General features: G+C 42.3%; 1 protein-coding gene across 1 annotated transcript; it reads right to left on the reverse strand.

The window, feature by feature from the left end:
* Positions 1–181: 181 nt before the first annotated feature.
* On the reverse strand, positions 182–13,138 carry fam83hb (family with sequence similarity 83 member Hb). The gene is made up of 8 exons (XM_041053269.1): positions 12,764–13,138; positions 7,346–7,540; positions 6,904–7,236; positions 5,321–5,485; positions 5,072–5,196; positions 4,423–4,980; positions 1,899–4,284; positions 182–1,267 (listed from the first exon to the last, which is right to left on the reverse strand). Exons 2-8 carry the CDS (start codon positions 7,466–7,468, stop codon positions 1,247–1,249), a joined length of 3,711 nt encoding a protein of 1,236 aa, XP_040909203.1. The 5' UTR covers positions 7,469–7,540; positions 12,764–13,138; the 3' UTR covers positions 182–1,246.
* Between the last annotated feature and the right edge of the window lie 4,970 nt (positions 13,139–18,108).

An 18,108-nucleotide genomic window follows, 5' to 3' on the forward strand; every position in this document is an offset into this window, starting at 1 on the left:
TGTCTCATATAACTAAATCTTTGGTTTGAAAGAGTTTACAGGCCAACAAAGGAGTGAAGTCCTGTGCAGGGCGTAGTTCTCAGAAGTTAGGTGCCTTATGTAAGGAGGCATGGCGCTGCTTCAGTACACAACATGTACCTATCACTAAGAGGAAGTCCAGGAAAGAAAGAGAAACGGGCACACATTTTTACAAGTCATGTAAAAACCGTCTTTTTTTTTTTTTTTTTTTAACATTGATTCAGGTCAACTGTAAATCTTTAAAATTTTTATTTACATTGTAAAAGACAAAGACTAAGACATATACATTTTTCAATTCTGCTTCTCTGACTGTGCAAGCTTTTAGGCCCCCTCTCTGAATGGTTACTTGACATTTTCAACCCTGAGAAGTGGGTCCATGCCTTAATAGAAAGGTACATAACACTCTCTTGAGAGGGTAAAGTTCACTAGAGGCTCTACTTTCAATTTAAAAACTACTGCTGCTGCTTCAGCTTTAGAATCACACATTAGATAACACATTTTCTCACTTTCTGATTGTGATTTTGTCTCACTGTACCTATAATTTCACAGACTTGCCTTTAAAATTTCACCCTTCATCAGCTCTCATTCTATTTGTCTTCATATCCCTGTCTTTGCCTTCTGAGCTGGGTTAAAAATAGTACCTCTAGCTTTGGTAATGGCCCCACTGGACCACTGGCACATGGTGAATCCAGTAGAACACTTTCTCCCGTTCATTTTCAGACAAGTCCCAGTAAGACACACACACAGTTGCAGAAACACACAACACTGGTATTATACATGTGCAGTCATTTACTGCCATGTTTTCTGACAGGTGTGTATCCATTATCTTTCACCCAGATGCAACAAGTTCTGTCTTTCTCTTATGCTCTAATTCCCTCAGTCACGTTCATACAAGCTCAGTTTTAGGTAAACTGCCCTACCTTTTTCTGGTTGGTGAAACATCAGCCAATGCAGCCAGTATGCAAGTAGTCACTCTCGCCATATAAGGTAAAAGAAGTACCAGGTCTTGGCAAACGGGCACATTCCAGACTCAGTGACTTTAGTTTGTTTTCAGCATTTATATATAAAGTCTTTTCAAGTTTTATTACTTGTGTGAAAATCCAGGAAAGGCTGCAGTGTTGAGCCACAGAGGTACTTTGATAGTGTCGTTGGCACGTGCAGACAATGGGTCTTTTTGATCATCTTGCATAAATAGTTTCCATTTAAAAGGTCGCTCCTCCATCTTTCGTTATCCCAGGCTATTCCCCATCTGTTAACAGAACAACAGGGATAACAATGAATGCAACAGAGTATGAACTCCCACCCATTTTTGTCTGTGCTTTCCCTCCTCCTCGTTACCAGCATTATTCATAGTCCTCAGGGGACAATCTCAAGTACAGTATTCTTAAGTGTCTTTTAGCTTAGTGACACTTTAACCAATGCAGTGAACATTAGCTGGTCCGGCAAAGTTTATTTTCACAGCTTAAAAGCAGGCACCATGTCAAACATTCATCTGCTATTTGGGAATAATGTTCTATAATTATGTAGAAAATATCATTAAAGACTTGTCCAAACATATGATTGTTTGCGTACATTTCAAGGACATATATCCATGTTCAAACTGACTGAAATTCTTAATTCATAATCAAAACATTTTCAAATACTTAAATACAATTTTAAACATTTGATTATTTTTGATAGCTCAGAAAGCTGCAAAGAGATTGATGTTTGACTTTTTCATTGTACTGTATACTACACTCACAAGTGTAAAATGCTGTAATTGATTGAGTCAAAACATAATTTGGTCTTTGAACATCTACTTTTCATTGCAGTTAGCTCTGTATTTGTTATATTTCTTTCCCATCTACGCTGCAAACATCATCCTTGCAGTGGTCGACTACCTCAAAGCGGCTGTAGACCTTCTTCTCCTTCCTCAGGCTCTCTATCCTCTTCAGCAGTCCCTCCCGCTCCTGGTTGTTTCCCTGCGGTCGCAGAAATCGATTCCTTTTCATGGAGCTATGTTTGTCCAGCCCCTTCTCCCCGGAGTCACTGTCTTTGTCTCCACCTGTTTCTTCCCGCTCCAGTCGGTTTTTCTGGCTGTTGGCCGAGATCTGCTCCAGAATGACTTTGGTGTCATCTCGTAGGTTGCTGCTGAACAAAACAGAGCTGCCCGCAGCCTGGTATCGGGACGGCCCTGACATCCCAGTCAATGTCTTGTGATTTGCTGTAGTTTGGTCGGTAGTGGTAGATCCTGTATCTTTAGTTGATGAACTCTGATTTTTGCTGGAATCTTCAGTGATCTCTTTGACTATACTCATGCCCCTGTCGTCTCCTGAAGATTTCTTTTCTTTATCCTTGGGCCCGAGGAATCCCTTTAGCCTCTGAGTCTGCTTCTTTAAGAAGTCAAGTGTCTTACCCTCACCCTTTCCCTCACCGAGCGTGTTGATGGATGTATTAGATCCCATAACTTTTTGGAGTCCTTCCTTAGACTCATCACGTGGCAGAGTTGAAGAACTATGAGAGCGGCTCTTTTTCAGTTCACTCTTCTCTGCATCTGTAGCGTCTGTGGTCAGGATCTCCTCGCCGCAGGAGGTGCGACGAGGATTCAGTCCCTTGAGCTTCAGCTGATCCTTCTTGAAGAGTTTAGGTGATGGAAGAGGCTTTAGAGACTTGAATATATCCTTCTTTTGTGCCTCTGAGGTACTCTCCTCTTTATGAGGTTGAGATGTCTCTGGAGGCTTCAGGGAAGTCGCAGAAGGCTTGGAATAGTTTATTGGTGGTTTTGAGGAAGAAATCGAGGGTCTGCGAGTGAGCTCTGCCAGTTTTGTGGCGATGTCTGGCCTCTTTTTTTCAGGTTCTGCTGCACTGACAGAGACAGCTGGAGTCTTTGGAGTTGTCGTAGTGCTGAGAGGAGGTTTATCAGAAATGTCTGGCTTTTTTCCAGCAGGCTCTGGGTCTTTTAGCGATGACTCTGTCTCCATTTTTGAGGCTTTTCTCTTTTCAGCCAACTCTTTGAAGTACTGCAATCGACTGGCTGGGTCATTCATGTTCAGAGATGATGATGTGACTTCAGATTTTTCGGCGGTTGTTATTGTCTTTACCTCTTTGTCAGTTTTCTGAGGTTCCTCTTTTGCTTTAATCTCATCACTCAGTCGTATCTCCTTTTCCTCTTGCTGAGGCTCTTTTTCTTTTTCCTCCTTCTGTGTCTCCTTCTCCTTTTCTTTCTCCTTATTTTTTTCCTCAGCCCTTTTTCTCCACTCAAAAGGCTCACGAGACAATGACCTCCTCTTTTCCAGGATCTGGGCCACGATCGAGGAAGTGCGCACTGTGTCTAACTCCTCATCTTCCTCTGTGGCTGGTTTTAATCCCAGGCTGCCACTGTGTATCTCTGCCTTGGAAGATGAGAATATAAGCGAGGAACGGAGACGAGAGCTACGTTGAAGCAGAGGGTTAATACGTGTGCGAAATGATTCGTGTTTGGACAGGAAGAGATCTGGAGCCTCTTTCACCTCCACATCCCCACCTGCCTCCTTTGCTGCAGCCCTCTGTGGCTCCCCTTCCCTTTCCTTCTCCACATCCTTCTCTTTTTTATCCAGTACAAATGGCTTCAAGTCACTGACTGAGGGAAGTAGATCCTTGGTTGTTGTTGTTGGGGCAGAGTCTTTATTGCTGCTCTCAGGTAATTTGGGCTTTCCAAAGCGTGGTCTCAGTATATCTGGCCTGGGCTTTTGGGGAACATTAGGTGGCTCCTTTATTCCAAAGCGAGGAGCGGAAGTTTCAGCAGCAGTAGGCTGCTGAGATGGTTGAGGATCTTCAAATGCATCAGGCCCCATGGGCTGAGTTAGACCTTCTTCTCCACCGTCCTCATATGTGCTAAGATAGGAGTGGATTCTCCAGCTCCGTAGGCCTTGCCTAACACTTGCATCTTGATCATGCTCTTGATCAGGTTGTTTGAGAAATGGTTTCTTCTCTGGTGGGTGGGGATGGGTGGGTGAGCTCTGGCAGGCATATGCCTGGCCTATGGTTGGCCTCTTGTGGGAGGAACCTCCTCCATATCTCCCAGCTAATGGAGGTGCCTGGTGCCCCTCAGGTCCTCTCAAGTCCTCAGATGAAAAGTAGTCTCGGCTATAGTTTCCAGGAGGAGGCTCCAGATCTGAGCGAAAGCTTGAGTCCGAATACTGATCAATGGAGAGGTGTGGAGGACGACCTCGAAGTCTGTCGTAGTGTCCATGGCCAGAACCCGGCCCAGGCCCTTCACTGTAGTAATGGCTAGTTTGGACCTGCTCCCTGTAAAGGAAATGCAGTTGTTCTTAGTGGTTTGATTAAAAATTAATAGTTATGTGTACTCACATAAGATGGTGATAAATGTGATAACTTTGAATAATTCAGATTCCAAACAGTTTTAGGTATTAAAGGGTTAACTACCTTTGGAAGTCTGTCTCGTCCAGATTATTCATGACTCTGTGCTTCATGTATTGTCTTGAAGATGCGTAGTTTTCCTGGGTTCCCTCTGCATAGCTGTGCCTCTTGAGGACACTGGCACTGATCTCCATTTGCCTGGACACTATAGATCTTCCCTGCTCCAGGTAGGACTGCTGCCGACGAAACTGTTGCTGGGAATATTTCCCAATTGTAATTCCTGCCCCAGGTTCAACGGTGTGACGAAATGGGTCATTCCTCCGGAAAGGAAGCGCAACATTACGATCAGAGTCTCCATAGGGGAAGGCAGAGGGAATCTCGGGCTGTCTGCGGTAGCCTATGGGGTTACGCAGAGACTGGGTCCTCTTCAGACCAAACTGCATGCTTAAGTAATTGCTGGTGCTGCTGGTGTCAGAGATGGCAAGTGCTCCATCTGATGGGTCAATGACTAGTGGCTCTGACTGAGCAAAGAGAATGCGAAACTCTTCATCAAAAGTGGCAACCAGCTCCCCGAGGAAGAGGTGGGCAATGCAGCGGTGGATCTTCTCGTATGACCACATGAAACTACAAGAAAATAAGAGGCATTTACAGACTGAATGGCATGGTAGTCTTGGCGATTAAATAAACCCATAATTATCACAATTAAATGACTCACCTGTAGTTTCCGCTGAGCACAGCCCTGCAGTCAGCCAACAGGAAACGATCTTTCACCTGTCCCTTGAATGATTTCCCCGTCCGGGAGTAATAGGTTATTCCTGCCACAGTCCTGACACGCATCATCTGTAAAACCAAACACCACGTTATGGACACATTCAAGCATTAATGAAAATTATGTGCTGGAATGACAGGATAGCTGAGTTTTAGCCCAATCCTTCGAGGAAATGTAATGAAAAGGCAAACTCACAGGAATTAAGTCCAAGTTGACTTTGCAGTTGATGACCATAGACACAAAGTGATGGACTTCCTGTTCATCCAGTAGAATGTAAACAGGAACGTGACGTGCTGCTGCATCCAAGAGGTCAGCAAAAATGTCAACGTCTGTGAACATGTCCATCACCACGGCAATAACCTGGAGCAGAAGAGCAAACAATAAAACTGGTCAAGGTTTGTTCAGTAGAACATGGTCTTTGATAGTCTGACTTTAAATTATTTTGTAGCTAAGTTTCTGTTGGTTAACTCTGCAACATCTGAACATTTGCATAAGTTGAAGGAAGTTTGGCAGTGGCAGCTGTTCATTGTGTTATCCAGCAAAACAAGATAAAGCATAGAACATTATGACTGTACATAATACAATGTGTACAAGTTAGTTTTGTACAAGCTTGATTTTTCTCCAGAAAGTGTGAAAATTAAATAATAATTTACTCAGTAAAGTTATTAAAGTTTGTGTCACTCAGTGAAATGCATACAAAAAAGTAAGCCTATTTCAGCTCTTACACCCAGTATATCAGCAATACAATGTGGGTAGATGACTCCTAAATTTGAATAACAAACGTATAGTAAGGCATAGTAAGATTAAAGACTCCTTAACCCTGTGAGACCTGAACTATGAAAGAATGGTCAGAAAATTCTAATTTTTCAAATATGAACTCTTTATTTGTCCCTTTGACAAAATGTAAAAAAAAAAAATTAAAAAAAAAAAATTCTAAGTATATTTTTTGTTTGTATCACACATGTCAAAACATTTAGAAAAGTGAGGAGTGTCTACCAGGAGTCAGTATACGAGCATAAGAGTTCATCTAAAAGGGTTAAATGCAAAGTTTATGCTTGATGGTGATGCAATGAGTCCCAGAAATGTGGGTATCATATATGATACGTACGGGCTCACAGGGTTAATGACTCTCTGAAAACCTGTCTGTCCTCTGTGTGCATGTTGAAACACCTAACTTTGTGCCTGAACGAGACACACTCATAAATTTTGTCAAAAGTAAAAGCGACATAACCCACCACACCGACAGGTTTGACTGCTCATGACATTTGGCTTGTACTCTGTGTGTTAATTTTGTTTCTAATTTAGCCAAAGGCCAGCCGGTTAAAGATCCATCTGAAGGGGAGTGGTGGCAAAGCTCGCAGTGGCAGTAAGATTAAACTAACAATGAGATAGCATAACTTGCTCATGCACTAGTTACTGGCAGCCTTTTATCTCAACTTTTTTTTTTTTGTTTTTGAAGAGATAACACTTGATTTGTACGGTGCGTACTGATAAGACAGAGAAAGAGGATACTCAAAAGTAAAAATGGTCTGTTAATTTTCATATTGTGTTTCCCACCCATCCACTTGTAGATCAGGCATGAGAAAGTAATGTACATGCCTACAACTAAAACACATATATGCAGCGTATCTGTATTTGTACTAATTGTGCGTTTATGAACGTTGAATGCTTTGATCTCATCTTCAGATGTCATTTTTTCTCAGAAATACCTGTTGAAAGCAAACCAGATATGCAAGTTTAGCACATATCTGTGTTTCCTGTCCCTCCCTTGTACTCACGTGACGTGCATTCTTGATGAGTCTCCTGGCCTGCTCCTTGATGCTTGGCATGTCTGGGTCGGAGGGGTTGACCAGTGTGGTGACCTCTGTGGGCCCGACGAAGCTGTGCTGCGGCAGCGGCCAGCCCAGGTCCAGCCCTGGAGCAGCCAGGTCAGACTGCACTGGCCAGTAGGTGTCAGAGGAGCCGTCAGCCTCATGACCTCCTTCATGATACATCAGCTCTGGCATGTTAGAGGTCTGACTGGGCCCCTGGATTGTGGACTTGATAAATTCAATTTCTGGCTGTGCCAGGAAACTGACCACATCTGCACCCTGGAGGAACTCATAGTAGCCCTGGTGTGACAGGAAGCACATGCAAATTCATTACATCATAAAATCAATCTGTATGTGTTCTCAAAGTATTTTACGCCACAAAAAAACAAGTAGAAAACTGTGGCGTTACCTGGATATCGTTTTCTATCAGAGCATCAATAGCTAGACGGTACTCCTCGCGGTAGTGTGGGGGCAGGTAGTTTGGGTCAAGGGGGTTATCACCAATCGATGAGCTCTGAGATCGGTGCGCCATGGTTGGAGAAAGAGTGAGGTCAAAGGTCAGGGCCCAGGGGTGAGGAGAGGAGAAGGAAGGAGGAATGTGAACCTGTGCAGAAAAGTCAGAAAGAAAGAAAAGGTCAGTGCACAGCGAAATTTACCTGTCAGGGTTAGATAAATAGCACATTACATGAGCTGGAAGAATATGTTGAAGTGACATTGCTCTTATAGCTGCAAAATCCTTACATACTAGACAACACACCACTTCTGCCCTCATGATGTACAATACTCATATTTCAACTAAATATTCCTTTCAGTGTTGAGAGGAAGAAAGCTTTGTGTCTGGATACACAAGCAGACAGATTATCTGTGACCTCTAACACAAAGCGTCTATTGTTGCTGAGTCAAAGCCTGTGCAGTAAGTTTAACGACTACAGCATTCATATTAACACACCTTTACCGACAAACAATACCACATGTTTATACCCCAGCAGATGTTGACAGTTGTGACAGATCTCAACGGAATTATTTTCTGTCTTTAAAGTCAGTGGTTTGTTATTAATTATTCACATTAGTATTATACAAATATAAAATAGGTGTGGCACTTTCAATAAACTAAAAATAACAATTTAGCACATATAATATGTATTATAGTCATATAATACTTGATGACACCAGAGAATAGTGGAGGGCGATACAAACACAAAATATCAGACCACATCTGGGGCCTTATATTGTATTTTATGTCTCATTCAGTTCATTGTAGACTATTTTTAAAGTTAGACTGTGATTAAAAGTTAACTTGGCTTAGTTGATTTGTTTATTTATTTATTTATGGCATCACACATCCTGCTTAATCACCTGTTTGATGTGACATTAGAGCTCTGCAGGACAATGAAATATCCTGCTTGTGATAGCATTAGTGATTAAGTGATATTCAATCTGGCTTGTGAGAAAGCTGTACATAAAGGTGAGAACAAAGAAAAACAACAGGATACACAACATACAATGGGAGGAAGAGAAAGAAGAAAATTAAATGAGATAGAAGGGACATGTAAGGGTGAGGTGGGAAAGGCATGAAGAGGTGTATAGACAGGTCCTCTCATATCTCATGCTCAGTAAACTCGTCATACTGGTGTGTCATGCCACAAGTTCTTACTCAGACCTCATCCTGAAAAATATGGCAAATTGAATAAGGAGAGCATGAGTTATGCCATGACTTGTTTTAAACTTAATTTAAGGTAGCGAAAGGAACATTGCGACATAACAATTTATGAATGTGTGAGTGTCTGAATGAGAAAGAGAGAGCGTTGAAGTTTAGGATTCACTTAGCAAATCTAAAGAGCTCAGGGTTAATGCCTCCATTGCTGTACATATAATTTCATATCATTCATAGGAATCATGAGACACTTCACCAACAGTCTCTACTCCAAACCCAACACAAACCCACACAAGCAGAAACTTTAAGACATGAAAACACAACAAAAAGGGACATTGTTGCAATGAGGGCTGCTATTTCATTTTTTGATTCTTTTAATTATTATTTTCATGATTAATCGTTTAATCATTTGGTCCATAAATGTCAAAATCATGAAAAAGAAAAAGGCATTGCCTTCTAGTAGCTTTCTTCATCCGACCAATATTCCAAAGAACCTAAAGATATTTGGTTCACGATCGTATACAACGAAGAAAAACAGCAAATCCTCACAAATGAGAAAAATTGCAAAGTTTGGCATTTTTGCTTGAAAAATGACTTAAACCAATGTTGTTTTTGCTCTAATAACAATAGCTGGTTCAAGCCAGCTACTGAATGGTTTTTCGGCCTCCAAAAGAGAAAGTAGATCAGTTCTTGTCAATGTTTTGTCTGGCATCACATAAAGGAAGAAAGAAAGATATAAATGTGACAAAGGTCCCAGGCTCAGTTCCAACCCACAACACAGTTATATGTAATGCACCATCAGCTGAGGACCTCTACCGGGACACCCCCCCCCTCATTGATATTTAATGTGGTCCTGACAGCTGCTTACTGGATGGGTCATCCAATGGGTTAAACACTTGGTAAATCTCAGGGAATATACTTGGGTATCTTCAGTCAGAACAGGCTGTGTTTTTGACTGTGTGGATACATCACCATGGAAATGCACTGTTTTAGGAACTGCGGTTGACTGACAGTCTGACTACATGATCAGGGTGTGTACGTAACCTGGGGTCTGAATGGGAGTGTGACTAGGTGTTTTGTAAGGTGTACCTGCTTTTATAAGTGTGTGTGACATGTTTTCTGTAAACTTCCACAAGCACTCCGGTGATTGGTGGTGATAACAAAGGGCCCAAGTCCTAACCCGCATTCACTAGGAGAACCCGGTTTAGTCAGAGGCCCGGTGAGTCACCGAGTAGCCTGGCCTGGCCTTGCCTGGGGATGACTTCCAACACGCTGCTCTGTGGTGATTCATCTGCCAGCAAAATGGCTGACATCCTGTTTCCTTGCTCATTTCTAGCCTTTAGAAATTAGGCCTTTGCGGTGTACTGTTCCCTTTCCACCAGTTCCATGGTGGTCAGGGAGGCATGCTGGGTGAACATGCTGGTTGCTTGGAATAATTTCACTCATTCCAAGTTTCTAATGTGGAAGAATCACAAGTGCTTTGATCCATTTTGGTTTGTTCTTTCTTTTAAAGTAACCTAGCAGCCTGGGGCTTGATCCGTATGCAAGTGAATTTTGCTGAGGCAGCAGTAAAGAGCATACCTGAGGACTTGTGACAACAGTCATAAACCGAAAGATGTGCACCTGCCTGTGCTCGTCATACTGCGAAAGACCTTAATGGCAGCCAAAAAACACCAGGAGTGCCTTTCAGATTATGAAATGATTAGTAATGCAGTTATTGTCTTTCAGTTACAGAAAACCTTAGAGGACAACAGCACAAATCAACCCTGAGGTGAATATGAGCTAAGTAGGTGACTCAAGAGCACAGTGGCACTAAACAGAGCCCAGGGGTGTCTTATTCACCATCCTGACCTCTGGGTCTGTGCAGATGGAAGCAACAGAAGAATAGCACAGCGTAAGAAGCATGACAGACTTTCTCCACCTCACCTGGCTTACTGGTATGATATTCAAACAAATACTTCGGCTTTGTTTGTTGTTATAGCAACTTCTGTAAGCAACAAACTGTAGAAAGTGACACATGATGATGGAGACGTTTCGATCTTTCTGTTCCTCCTTTAGTCATAAAACTTTCTGCTGCCTGCTCGAAATGCACCCTAAACAAAGCCAGCTTGAAACACTAAACCACCACAGGACAGGCAGGCGGCAACCAAATGCAGCTACTCCAGTCTGATAAACCCAATATTCAGATGTGCCCAATGTTTGCTCGCGAAGCGTGTGAGTGGCTTCATTCTCAGCATTCCTCCATGAAAGCTGACATGAGAAGAGGGAGAGAATAGACGAGCAAAGAGCTGAGGGAGGGAACATTTTTATGTCCCGACATGTGAATCCAGAGAATTAAGCCTGTGGGGATTCAAACTATAAAGAAAAAAATAGATATTTTCCACACTGTCTTTCTGTTTTCTCTCTGCCTCTCTCTCACACACATGCATCTGAACACGCCTCACTAAACAAACACCATGATTGATCCGGCATACCTCTTCAGTCGATTCATTTTGTGTGTGATAATTCGGTGCGAGCGGAGTGAGAAAAGAATACCTGAAAACAGGTTTGGAGGGATGAGCCAGTAATCTGCTGATGCTCCTGTCAGGACCTTTCAGTGCCACTTTTGTCAGATTAACACACACACACACACAGACACACAACGTAGATAAGAGCAAACACACAGCACAGCTTGTCTCTCTGTATATCATCACATCTCAGTGAGACCGTTGAACGCCACACAAAAGACAGCTCAAGGTTGCATACGCTATGTGAGAACACACAGCAGCATGTATCCTCCCATTTTTTTTAAAATTAGGTTCTACACAGCAGCACTGCTAGAAAAACAGGTCCACTGAGGTCCGCGTCATTTGTTCCGAATGCCTCAATGTCTGCGGTCATCTTGAGTGGAAAACCCACCAATAAAAGCATAAGAAAGTTTCTACATTAATTCCTCTCTCCTTCCAAAGCACGATACTGTTCATGCATGAATTTACAACACCTTTACTAACAGATACTGACCTCTTTTAACGTGTACAGTTCAAACTAACTTATGAATGGGATGCAGCCTTTGCCTTAAGGCTAGTGTGACAAGATGGAATCTATAATAAGAAGCACACAGGCACTGACACACCACAAAAAAGCTGGCACAACAAACTTTTTCCCTCAAATTATAACCACATGTTGGACTATTCCTGCACAGTGACTCACTCAGTGAATCGAGGCAAAGCTTGTAAAGGTGAAGTTTAAATCAATACATTGCTTGCTTATCAAAGCTGTAAACAAAACATTGATCCCTGTGTCTGCAATAATGATATTATCAGATCCTATAGGAGACCAATGTCTATAGGAGAGGACATGTGGTAAGTGTCCCCCTTGCTCATAAGACAAAGCAGTATGACTGCAAGGTAAGGAATGTGTTTCACATCACTAATTATCCTCAAATTAGAGGGATCTCAAGTTAACCTAATGACAATGACATACATAGAATTGTGCAACCAAGCCATTATACATGCTTGTAAAAGTATCCCTGCCTTTTCACACAGCACTATTTATCACCCACGGCTCCCTACAACCCAGTGCAGACAAAGCTCTACAAGGTCTGAAAGCATGTTATTTCTCCTCCTAACTACTTATTTTTATCTCTTTTGAATGTCTTCAAAGGACTGGAAAGAGAGCAGCAGAGTTTATCAGAGCCAGCCAGCGTGGAGCCTTCTGTGTGCTTAGACTGTAATAACAGTACTGTTCAGGTTTTGCGGTGCACAGCAACTACCTGGATGACTTCATCCTCTATAAACTGCAAGGGGCTCATGAGGAAAGTAACCCGCATTTCACTTCTTTTTTTTTTTTTTAAATTCCACTCACGTTAATGGAGTCATGAATAGAAAAGAATAGAACAGACGTAATTAGAATAACAGTTTGGAGATGATACAACAGGACACAATACAGTAGAATAGATAAGAGAAAGCCACAGTATAGTATAAAACAGGACAGGACACAACTGAATAGAAGAGGACATAATTAGGATAGTTGTTAGATCAGGACAAGAGAATACATGGATATGATAAAGCAGGATACAGCTGGGATAGAATAAACAGAATAGGACTTAATAGAAAAGAAGAGAATGTAATAGAATCTGTGAACATCTCTGCTCATGTTGCATTTCCACCGTTCGTCTTTATTTCCACTTCGTACCTCCTAACTTTTGCAGAAGTTCTCTCGTCTCCTCCTTTATTCTTTTTTTTTTCTTAAACGTCGGGTATCGCTTTCTCCCGTGAAACTTCCGATGTGCGTCTCCTTTCCGTCCGTGCGTCACATTCCTGAGATCGGGCAAGAACTCCACCCAAGGCCCCCGGTGTGCAACTTTCACTGCCAGCCGGCGAAGACAGGCGAGACCAAGCAACTCCTACTCCAGGGCCCCGGGCCGAGCGCTTCATTCAGCGGTGTGCGAACCTCCGATGCCGCCACCACTATGGAACAGAGGAGCGCGGTGAATGAGGAAGAAGCGGGGCGACTCCTGTAAGGCAGGGCTTTCCCACCGGCGAGACTCCTCCCAAACCCGTTGATCACTGGGAACACAAGACCATTGGAAGTTGACTCCCAGTGGCATATTTCAAAAGTGCTGGCCTCAGTGACAGGGCTACTAACTGTTGTTTCATAAAGCTTTTGTGAAACAGGGGAGGACGTTTCTCCAAACTTTACCCAAAAGTTTTTCTCTTGGACGTGTCAGTTTGGACGAAGACACAACTTTGTCCAAAGAAGTCTTGTTGTACTGTCTCTTCACACTGTTCTCTCCTTGCACGTTTTTTGTTTTTTGGTCTTGTCTTTTGCACTGTCTTGCCTTGGCAACTTACATGATCTTTTTTTAATCTTATGTTGAATGGGGTGCACCTCCCCTGAAAAACAAAATGTCATCCTCACTGTTTACTTGTATATGGATTGGTTGGCCATAAAGTAATCTGGAGTCTCCGGTCCCTGGACGATTAGCAATGTCTGGCACCACTTTAAATTAAAGCTGCACTACATAATTCATGAAATAAGAAATAATAGAGTCTTCCACTTACAAATGCAGAGTGGAGTTCACATTCATTTAATTTCTGCTATCTTCAGATAGGTACTAGTGAGTCATATATTTTCCATTATTCCATTAACGCCATTTGTACCTACCGTGGGCTCCCGGTCAGCAAAAGCTGCATAGGCTCTCTTTGAAGTGAAAATGGTTTCCTCTGTGATTATTTTCCTGTCTGAAACATTGTGTAAATGAATGACACATTGTTTTTCTCCATTGCAAAACACTCATGCTGAATCAGCAGACTCCAACAGTTCCCTTTTTTGCAGCACTATATATGAACCCTCTGTAAAGCCATCCTCCCTGCTGCAGGCTGCACCGCTCGGGTCCTCCTCCCTGAATATGGGCTGGACTGGGGAAGCCCATTGCTAATGACCATGGAGACACAGTGCATGTCAAGTAGGTCCAGGGTCACTGTTTTTCTTGCATGACTCCATGCATGTATAGAAACTACTATTTGCAGGTGATACTGGATTTTGCAGATTGTTCTCACATTTGACCAAAAGACTAATGACTATTTAATACGTAATCATCTTATTGATTGTGTAATATGAAGAAAATGACTTCATTCTCAAACCTGTTTCACTCTCTCCTGTTGCCTCACTTACTTCTCTTTTTCACTCTCAATCTCCTTCTCTGTTGTTCACTTGCACACACATACGCCTGCAACTATGATGTGAACACAAGGCGTAGTAGAGGTAATAAAGGTATCTACCAGTGTGTGTGCACTTTATTTGGGCCGTCCTTTGTCCTGAAACGTGTCTATCAGACAGAGCACACCTTGTTTCATGGCCCTCTGATAGTAACACGCACTTATGAGTGACTGTGTGTTCAGTCCTGCCACGAAGGGCGTGCCTCCTGTTTGAATGTCAGCCCGAGCACCCAGGTCATGTGGAGTTGTTATACGCACACGCTTTAGGAGCCATATTTATGAGGTCTCACTATGTGCGTTTACTCTTTTCTTGTTCATGCAAATGTGCAACTCTCAGTGTTACAGAGATATGAAACGATTGTTGAGTGTTTGCATACAGGTGTGAGAGTGTCATAAATCGACTATGACAATGTGCAATGCAAAGAACATGAATATTTTGTCTGTGAAATGAAATTTAATTAAATGAAGTATGAGAGCGAACAGAAAAATTTTGCTCACAAGAACAAGCTCCGATAACAAACATTGGCAGGTATAGAGACGCTGAAACACAGGGTGCGGTCGCTTCAAGGAATGTGCTCAAGGCATCTTACCACACCCAACCTCCTTCTCCCTCCCTCTCACTATATCTCCCCCCCCTCCCTCTCTCATACTGTTTTCCTGCCTCAGCCTCTCTCTCTCCCTCCTCCTCCCTTTCTGAGGCACCTGGCAGCCATTGAACAGGTATACAGGTCCAGGCAGAGTCTGGGCAGCAGCTAAATCCTGGCCTGCACCTCTGCATGCCTGGCTGAGGAGTCTGTCTTTTCGGTGCCTATTTGAATTCAAACAAGCTTTATTGACATGGCTGTCAGAGTTCATTGTTGATAGAGTAGATGCACACATGTAGAGCACAAACTGTGGAGATACGCAGAAAACATAAAGTGAACTAAGGTTTTGGGCATCCAGAAAAGCCTCAGTGCTCCTTGTCAGATTCACCAAGTGTGTGTAACTCTACTGGAGGAATGAACACCATTTTCCTAAAATACATTTCCTCGTTTGGTGTTTTGATGCTGGTGGTGTAGGGCACTATTTAACAGTGGTCCAGAATCTCCTGCAAGTGTTCATTTGGGTTGAGTTCTGGAGACTGCAAAGCCCCTGTCATTTTCATACTCATCAAACAATCCAGTGACCCCTCAGTGTTGTAGAAATGTAATACAAAGAGGTTACTCTGTGAGTGTGCTCTGGTCTTGTGTCTCTCTTTTTCTCTCTCTCTGTCTAGAGCCTGCATCTCTGTGGCCCTGTGAGCCTTCCCAGCATGCTTTTCTCACGCTGTAATGTCACACCTGAGTATAAGGTGACTCTCTGGAGCCCGGGGTTTTTAGGTCATCTTTACACCACTGTGCCAGGGAGGAAAAGTGCGCACACACGTCCAGTTTAACACTATACAGTAGTTGGATGGCTAGGTATGTGTTACTCTGTTTTTTTGTTAGTTTTTTTTTGGAGTATGTGTGTGCACAGAGTCTCACGCTGATGAGACGACACTACATTCTCATTACCACCCACCTTATAATGATATTTCATTTCTCCTAAAGTTTCTACAGTCTGCATCGTGCACAGCCATTTTTTTTCCACTACAAGAGACTAAAACATGATCCTTAAAGAGTAAAACAGTACTGTTATATGAGAATGTGTGTGTAACTAAGACCTGATTACATAATTGCCATTATGTTGTCAGAAGAGATAACACTTAATCTCTGTCAAGTACTTCTAAATGAGATTTGTCTTATGAGCCTGACAAACCTGCATGTTTGTGTTATCAAAGGTGTGTGTATGTTACTTTCTGCTTTGACCAGACTTCCACAGTATTTAGTGCTGGGTGGAGTATCATACTGAACCGTAAACAGCTCAGATAGAAGGAAAGTCCCCACAGTGCGTTCAAGGTTTTCCATTTACGATGTCACTGCATACCTGTGACAGGTGTTGTCATTTTTAATCTAGTATTACCACTCTTGAAATGACAGTAATGATTATTCAGGAGACACCATGCACAGCTTTACAGACAGGAAACAAGTCTGAGTTAACAAGGGTCTGATTATCACCATCATGCTGCAACTGGCATGAATTATTGTTGTTATGACCATTAATTAATAATAACTGAAATAACAAATTCAATTGCACATGAAGTAATTTTTAGACTTTAAGAAAACTTTTCATTTATACAACTGATTCTTTTTAAAATATGTTTATAAGAAATCCTCAATTTAGAATTACAGGTTGTCACACCCTAGAGGCTGGTCTTTACCGTGGACAAGAGCTTTATATTAAACTTCACCAGACTTCACCAGGATGTCTGCACTTGAGGAGCTCAGCTAACACTCCGGGCTCTTAGAGGAAGTTCAGATGTCAGTAATGGTTGAAAACAGGCATCCTCCTTTGGTAATTACAGATTCCCTAAAACAGGTTTAGGCGTGAAAAGCACTTTAGAGATACAAAAAGAGAAGAAAGCGGGAGATCAGAAAGTGTTTTACCCTCTTTCAAAGGAGCAAGGTGACCCGACAACTTGTTTACTCCAACAACTCACAGGGTTTAAGTTTCCAAGACTGTCACATGCGGGCTGCAAGAAAGAACTGCAGATGAGATGAACAGAACAGGTGGACAGGACTGATAGAGGCATAAACATGCAGCAATGCACTGATTTATATCAGCGACTGAACAGAACTGGTGAACAAAGCACTTAAAACTCAGCCTGATGGGGGCAGATGTTCTAGACAGCTGCAACTAAGTGAAGCAGAGTGTTTTAAAATTCTGGGCAGGATACATCTTTATTCTTTCAAAACAAATCCTGTTTGTATACACCCAGTTGCCAGGACACCAAGATAAAATTAATCCATTATAATCCAACACTCCTTAAATAAATCCTACCCTTACGGAAGTCATAGTGTTCAGTTTTGTTGTTCTAAGACAGGTGTTGATTCAACTGAAAGGTCATTTTGGAGGGCCTAGTTTGCAGTTGAATACTTGGTGTTTTGAATATCTTGCCCACCCCATTCATATCAGTGAGAGTGGACTAACTGTTGGACGCACGTCTCCGTATAAGAAAATACAGTTCAGCAGCACCATAAACCGCAATGTGTCTGCAGTTCTCTTTTGGGTAGCTGGTTGAGCCACAGGTGGTTTATTATCAATGACGCTATTATAACCTTTAATATTTAATATTATTCATATTTTTTCTGACATGACTTTCTGACTGACATGGCTCTTACATAACTTCGCCTATAGTGAAAGGTGAAAACTCGTGCAACATCTGTGCAATTGTGAAAGTAACTGGCAAAACCAATGTGTCTGGGCAGACGTGTTTCTGATAAAGCTCATCAGGATGACCCTGACCCCTGGCAGTAGTTCTCCAGTTTTCAGCTCTCAGGTATTAAAAGTATATTTATCAGAAATGGAAACTTGTTCCGGTCGTCCTGCCTCCGAGAAATAGGCAGTGGTTTCTTGGAAATCTCAAGACTGCCCAAAATACATGTTTCCACTGTGCACCAAAAACGCCTCCCTTGTGTTCAGCTGCACTTCAATTATCTCCAATTCAGCGACTGGTCTGTGTGAAAACAAAAAGCTGTGTTATACTGCCCCCTACTGGACTGAACCACAATGGACTGGAGCCTGTTCATAGCTGAGACGTAATAACTTGCGTCACATTTACAATGAATTGAAACGAGAAAGAATCAGTTAATACAGAGCAGAGACAGAGTCCATCACGTTATCGCACAAGAATGAGAAAGTAGAACAATTTAAAAACAAAATGATTGGAAGTTAAATTTTATTTAAGGATACATTCAGTTA

The sequence above is a fragment of the Toxotes jaculatrix genome, chromosome 13, assembly GCF_017976425.1.
Source record: "Toxotes jaculatrix isolate fToxJac2 chromosome 13, fToxJac2.pri, whole genome shotgun sequence".
In the NCBI taxonomy this organism is placed as follows: Eukaryota; Metazoa; Chordata; class Actinopteri; family Toxotidae; genus Toxotes; species Toxotes jaculatrix.